At 43.8% G+C, this 7,298-nt stretch overlaps 1 protein-coding gene across 4 annotated transcripts in view; it reads left to right on the top strand.

Annotated features, from left to right (window-relative positions):
* The window catches only part of LOC109510584 (aldehyde dehydrogenase, dimeric NADP-preferring-like), a 28,946-nt gene that overhangs the window by 17,214 nt on the left and 4,434 nt on the right, over positions 1–7,298 (top strand). For all 4 annotated transcript variants that reach the window (XM_019860988.1, XM_019860989.1, XM_019860990.1 and 1 more), the window contains 4 exons: positions 807–1,015; positions 5,430–5,547; positions 5,636–5,777; positions 5,855–6,021. In XM_019860988.1, the coding sequence (XP_019716547.1) occupies positions 807–1,015; positions 5,430–5,547; positions 5,636–5,777; positions 5,855–6,021 (636 nt within the window). The remainder of the gene's footprint in view (positions 1–806; positions 1,016–5,429; positions 5,548–5,635; positions 5,778–5,854; positions 6,022–7,298) is intronic.

Below are 7,298 nucleotides of genomic sequence, written 5' to 3' on the forward strand. Positions count from 1 at the left end.
ATATTTATATATGAATCATAGGAAGCAATTAAAAAGGTGAGATAAAATTAATGGTTGAAGTTTGATGGAGTAAAATGCATGGGATAAGTATGCTTAAAGTCTGGATCTGAAAATATTGTATTATTTGGCACTGTGGAAGTCCGTTGATCAAGAGTTCCAAAGGTATGGTGCAAAGCGGTGACTTGGCTCAGGTGGTAGAGTGGTCATCTCCCAACCCAGAGGTTGTGGGTTTGATCCTCACCCCTTGTGATCACGTCGAAGTGTCCTTGAGCAAGATACTGAACCCTCAGTTGCTCCTGATTCTGCGTCATCAGTAGATAAAATGAGGAGACAGTGTTAAATTGCTTTGAGTACCTAAGGTAGAGAAGTGCAAAACAAGTCAAAGCCTATTTACCATCTGAAGGAAACAATCCAAGAAATACGACAAAAACAAATATAAATCACATTAGGTCAATTCAAAAAGTGAGTGTATGGATGGGTTTAAATGGAGAAAAATGTTTGGTATAGGTATATTTTAAATCCAGAAACAGAAACTGACTCAGTAGCGTGGAGGTCAAATGGCAATGAATTCCAAAGTTGGGGTACAGAGTGGTTGAAGGCTTTGTCCTGCATGGAGGACAGACAAGCGGAGGGGAAAGTGAGATCAAGGTTGGAAGCTAAACCGAGTGCAGAAGTGTCAGGCTTTATGAGGAGAATGAAATGTCTGGTTGAGTGGGGTTATGGACAGCTTTATACATCATGATCAGTATTTTAAATTAATAGTAACGTGTGATAATTTAAATCTGTTTCATGTCTTTTATTTTCAGGATCTGTACCCGGTGGTGACGGGTGGAGTGACAGAGACACAGGAATTGTTGAAGCAGAGGTTTGACCACATCTTCTATACTGGAAGTAGTGCAGTCGGCAAATTGGTGATGGAGGCTGCAGCACGACATATCACCCCGGTGACTCTGGAGTTGGGAGGGAAGAGTCCTTGCTACATCGACAAGAATTGTGACATCAGAGTTGCCTGCCGGTAAAATTTGTGTGAATGACAGCAGTCATGCAAAACCATTGTCAAAGTAACGTGTTTGGTTGGTAAACAAAGCATGAATCTGGAACAGGGATAACATGTTTGTTGTCACCTTTCCTTTAACAATAAAATTCAATAGGTATTTTACCAAAACCATGTACAGTGGTACCTCTACTTATGAAATGAATTGGTTCCGAAAGAAATTTCTTAACTGGAAAATGTAAAGTTTTCCATGTAAATGCCTGAACCCGTTCCAAGCGCCACAAAATCAGACATTAATGCTTTATAAAGCAGAAAAATGCATCAAAGTATGTAACAAATAAATGTTACAAATTAGATTATTACGCAATAAATGAGAGTTGTACCTAATCTAAAAAACAAAGACTAGAGTAAAGAATAAAAATTATGGTCTTTTAACTTTTAACTGCGTCCTCATCGTTTTTTGCCCTCTTTAGTCTATGTTCTCTCTCAGAAGTGGTTTTTGCCTGGCGTTTTGCAAAGAACTGAGCAAAGGACGTCTGCTTTTGTCGGCTTTTAACAATCCTTCGAAAATGTCCAAGGTAAACATCAGAATAGTGACCAATCGCCGGACTGGTGACCACTTTTTCTGGGGATTCACATTTATGTAAAACTATCATAGCACCTCATGGCCCGAGAGGCGAATGACGAGGATGCTGCATAAACACACGTCTATCGATCTACACGCATACCGTAGAGGTCCCTCTTAGCCAATGGGATGCCAGGATGATGATCGGGAGTATGTTGCGTTCAGGAAACTCAGAGCTGCGACTAGCAACCCATACTATATTTTTACCTTTCGTATCTTGAAAACTCTTTCACAACCACAGGCAATATTTTCCTGTTGAAGTGTTTCGTAACTTGAAAATTTCATATGAAGAGATGTTCGTAGGTAGAGGTACCACTGTACATTACTAATCTTTCATGGTGGAAGACAGGTTCGCGGACATGTTGCTGGTGTTCCTTGAGGTTCTGAGAAAGAAATCAAAATGTCATCAAGATAAAGAAAACACGAAACGTTTAACAGGTCCCTCAAGACGTCATTGATAAGATTTTGGAAGACCGCAGGAGATCCTGGGTGAGGGACCAGACAAGCACGGCTCATTGACTGATGATGAATGAAAACACTGAACGGCGTATTCCCTTGCCCGAACGCAGGCCACTGGGTGGACCCCCTCTGGAGCCAAGCCTGGAGTTGGGGCTCGCTGTCGAGCACCTCGTGGCCTAGGCGGTGGCCAAAGGCCGGGACTTTAGCTGGTTTTTGAGACAGAGAAGTTTCGACTTGACATAGTCGGACTTGCCTCCACACAGCCTAGGCTCTGGGACCAGTTCTCTCGAGAGGGGTTGGACTCTCATGGTGAGAGGCGCAGAGCAAGTGTGGGCATACTCATTGCCCCCCAGCTCAGTGTCTGTACATTGGGATTCACACCGGTGGACGAGAGAGTAGCCTTCCTTCGCCTTCGGGTGGGGGGGACGGGTCCTGACTGTTGTTTGTGCCTATGCACCCAACAGAAGCTCAGCGTACCCACCCTTTTTGGAGTCCTTGGAGGTTGTGTAGGAGAGTGCTCCCTCTGGAGAATCCCTCGTTCTGTTGGGAGACTTCAATGCTCACATGGGCAATGACAGTGAGATCTGGAAGGGCGTGATTGGGAGGAACGGTCCCCCCTATCAGAAATCGAGTGGTGGTTTTTTTATTGTCACAGATTGTCCATAATGAACACCATGTTCAAACATAAGGGTGTCCATATGTGGACTTGGCACCAGGGACACCCTTAGCTGCAGTTCGATGTATCATTTGTAGTTGTATCATCGGAATTGCGGCAGCATGTTTTGGACACTCGGGTGAAGAGAGGGGCGGAGCTGTCAACTGATCCCACCTGGTAGTGAGTTGGCTCCGATGGTGGGGAAAGATGCCAGTCCAACCTGGCAGACCCAAACGTATTATGAGGGTTTGATGGGAGCGTCCGGCAGACTCATCTGTCAGAAGGAGTTTCAACTCCCACCTCCGCCAGCGCTTTTTCCACGTCCCGGGAGAGGCGGGGCACATTGAGGCCGAGTGGACCATGTTACACTATTCTATTGTTGAGGCGGACGATCAGAGCTGTGGCCGTAGGGTGGTCGGTGCCTATCTTGGCGGCAACCCCCGAGCCTGCTGGTGGTCATCCGCAGTAAGGAATACTGTCAAGCTGAAGAAGGAGTCCTATCAGGCCTTTTTGGGGAGACTCATCATGAAGGCTATCTTGGTACTATCGAGGGCATAAGCGACTGGTTGCTGGTCAAAGATAAGGCTATGGTGACATATAAATTGACAACGTAAGCCAGGTTCTCAACCATAACCTGACGGGTGAGGTAAGTTGGTTCTCGATTCTGTACCGTGTACCGTGGGTGGTACACCCCAGCAGGGGACAGGCCTGGCTCTGAGGGTGGCGATACTCAAGGATGTACCTGCTCTACACGAGAACCTAAGTCCTCCAACCGATGGGCCAGCAGGATGACTGTGGAGTGTAGCTCAGTGAGTGCCGACCCCTGCTGTCCCACCACTCGTCCTTGGCTGGCCAGCGCTTTCATAACCCTATCGGAGTCTATAGAGTGAGATAATTCTGTCAGGATGTCCGAACAGAATCAAACTCTACAAATGTTGACTCAGATAAAGGTTTTGACAAAAAATATTTATTTCCAAAAAAATGCAGCAAGACCGACAACTTATGTACAACTCACAATAAACCAGGGAAAATGAGAGAAACCAAAAGCGCTTGCAAAAACAGAAAAAACCTGTTGCATTGCTGGAGGGAAACGCCCACCGCTCAGACACAAACAAACAACATGACAAAACCGACATAAGGGCCCTATTTTCATTCCGAGAGCAAGCCTGGCGCAAAGCACAGTGCAACTGTGCGCATGGGTGGAGTTTTCGTCCTTTTGATATTTTGAACGACTTTGCGGCAATGAAAATGGGTGTAATGGGGTGTTTGCTCCTTAGAGCACCATTGTGGGATGGAACATAGTGTTTTCCTGGCCAGTCCTCGCAGCATCGCTCATTTGCATAAAAAAAAAAAAAAAAAAACTGCGGTATGGAGTGCACATCTGTGTACACCTGTAATGAGAATTTGACATATAACATATAACTAAATGGAAGTAACTGTTCGTACTATTGAATGCTGACCAGTTAATTTGCAGATAAGCAAAGTTGTCTGCTCATGCACTCGACTGCATTCTGTGTAGCTGCTCAAAATGCTGATTGTGCTGACCTTTGTCTCTCCCAAATAGAAGAAAATAAGATAAAATGACAACACAAGATGCAGGGGGGGGGGGGGGGGGGGGCTCCCTTGACAGGTATGTGAATGGTGTCTCTCCATGTTTTGTTTCTTTGTCGAAGAAATCTCATCATTTGTTATAATACTTGTTGTCTTGGCTTCCCTGGACAAGACACGCCGTTCTTGAACATTGAGGGAACAGACATTTGTCTTGCTGGAGTTTGTGCATGTCATTGGCAGGTCAACTGTAATGTCTCCCCTTTCAGACGATGTTGTTGGCCTGCAATTGGAGGCGACCTTGCACCACCCTCTAATGATGACGGGGTTGCTATTAAAATATTTATAAGATGAGGATGATTATAATTTGTTCAATTAATGTATTTCTACAATGATCCAGATGGCTTCCCCCATGCTGGTGTCATATTAAATTCCCTGCCATTGAGGAGGTTTTCAACCGCAACCCCTGGGAAAGAAAAGCCGAACTCAAAGTCGGGGGAAATTAGTTTTCCAAGTATTCTGACCATTGACCTATAACACCCGACTTGAGCAGCCCCATTCACACTTAATAGCTATTTTCTCTCCAGACTGTTCAAAAAATATCAGGCCCGCTGGCAACGAGCTGTGACCTGTACATTTCAGAGGTGTTCTGAAGAGGATGAGATTCAGATTCAGATTCAGATTCAGGAAACTTTATTTATCCCCATGGGGTAATTGGACTTAAAAGGCACGCTCTGCACAAGAAACATGAAAAACAATGACGAACATGGGATACAGTGTGAAGGGCCTGTCGGTACTCGCCGTATGTACAGCGCCCCGAGAGGAGCCCTTAAACGACTGCTTTGATTCACTGCTTGGGAGATTCTCAGTGTAGTCCATGGGGGGAGCACTAATGGACTTACTCACACTTATTACATTGTATAATCTGCAAGAGTTTTACAATTTTGATATGAAGTAGCGTATCTCAGCCCTACAGTATATACTTACCACACTTCATGGGTTCAAATTGTACTCTGGCCTTGTACAATTTATAATCTGCAATCTTCTCACATTCTGTTGACGAATGAGTAGCAAAATAGGCATGGATTTGCTATATCTGCTCCCATACTAGGTACTGATTTTTGGGTTTTTTTTTTCTGTTTGTTTAGTCGTATAACCTGGGGAAAATTTGTCAACTGTGGCCAGACGTGTATCGCTCCAGACTACATACTGTGTGAACCTTGTGTCCAAGGCCATGTGGTGGAATGCATCCGACAAACTCTTTTGGTAATGAACAATCTTATAATAGTTCTGACTTCCCTCTCAGTATGAGTGAATGAAATTGCAGTTCATGTAAAACTTTAATTTCTCACAGGAATTTTATGGCCCTGATCCTAAATCATCACCGGACTATGGTCGCATCATTAACCAAACTCACTTCAACAGAGTTGTGGGTCTGATGGAGGGGTATGCACCAGTGCTAGGTGGCCAATGTGACGCCTCACAGCGCTATATTGGTAGGTGTCTCTTTTCATATAAAGCGCATTGTTGTGTGTAGTTCTAGTTTGTGTTAATTGTCTGATTGTTCAAACAGCCCCAACCATATTGAAGGATGTGCCACCTCACTCCAAGCTGATGCAGGAAGAAATATTTGGTCCTCTGTTGCCCATTGTGACTGTGAGTGGCTTGGATGAAGCCATCAGTTTCATCAATGAGCGAGACAAACCTTTAGCCCTCTACATATTCTCCTCTGACAAGCAGGTGAGAAAGCTGGGGGAAGCATATTATAACTCAGGGCTTGACGTTACCACCCATCAGCTTGCTAAATGTAGGTGAATTTTATCAGTGGCGGGTAACGACGCGCTCTTTTTAGCCACTTTGGCGGATTTTGTTTGATATTTGGACCCACACCACCTATGGCTCCCAACAATGTTATGAGTCGAGACATACGGGGCACTTCTATTTTAAGTGGTGGTGCATTACAGTAATCCCTCGTTTATCGCGGTTAATGGGGACCAAAACAACCCGCGATAAACGCAAATCCGCCAAGTAGCGACCCCCCCCCCCCATATAGGTACATGTACATAATATTTATAAGGCCAAATTTAATGGTATACATGCATGTAGAAGTAAATTTTGAAGTAATTAACATGACTTAATGCTGTATAATAATAGATTTAAACATGGATAAGTTAGGTTAGTTTATGAATAACAAAATACAGTACAGTAAACATATACATGTAGTACTGTATATGTTTCTCTATGTGACTCGCTGTTGTTTTGCTGACTTTCGCTGCTTCTCGCGGGCTTTTTGCGGACTTATTTTATTTTTTTTTGTTATGAATATATTTGAAAAAATCCGCGATGCACTGAAGCCGCGATAAACGAACCGCGAAATAGCGAGGGATCACTGTACATGCTTTCAGTGGTGATAAACCATAAAGACCAATTTCATGGGGAAGGCAAGAATGCATGACGGAGTTAAACTCACTTTCTACCAGGATCTGTCAGCAGAGACTGTCCGCATCCAACGAGGCTTTGCCACGGCTATAAAGCAATTTGTGCATATCGGAGCATTTTAAGGATTTCATTACAATCCCTGCTAGTTGAGAGTCTTGCACAAAACGGAAGGATATTTCTATTTTCAACACCACAGGAGGTTGAGGCGTTTTATCAGACAAACAAGCCCACATAAACAGGACAGTTGAAGAAATGGAAATTTCTTAAAGAGTGATGTAAGGTGACTATCAGTAATAGATGGACAACCTACGTACAGCAAAAGACTTAATATATTGGATGTGACACTTGACTTTTTTTTTCTTTTTCACATAATTGTGGTCATGTTAAAATGGCTCGAAATTGGGCTAAAATACCCACATAATTTTTGTATTTTCCCTTGATTTTTTTTCTTTGGATATAGCACCAGGACACACACACACACACACACACACACACACACACACACAGAGAGAGAGAGAGAGAGAGAGAGAGAGAGAGAGAGAGAGAGAGAGAGAGAGAGAGAGAGAGAGAGAGTTTTT

Source organism: Hippocampus comes, unplaced genomic scaffold, assembly GCF_001891065.2.
Source record: "Hippocampus comes isolate QL1 unplaced genomic scaffold, H_comes_QL1_v1.1 scaffold130, whole genome shotgun sequence".
Taxonomy (NCBI): domain Eukaryota; kingdom Metazoa; phylum Chordata; class Actinopteri; order Syngnathiformes; family Syngnathidae; genus Hippocampus; species Hippocampus comes.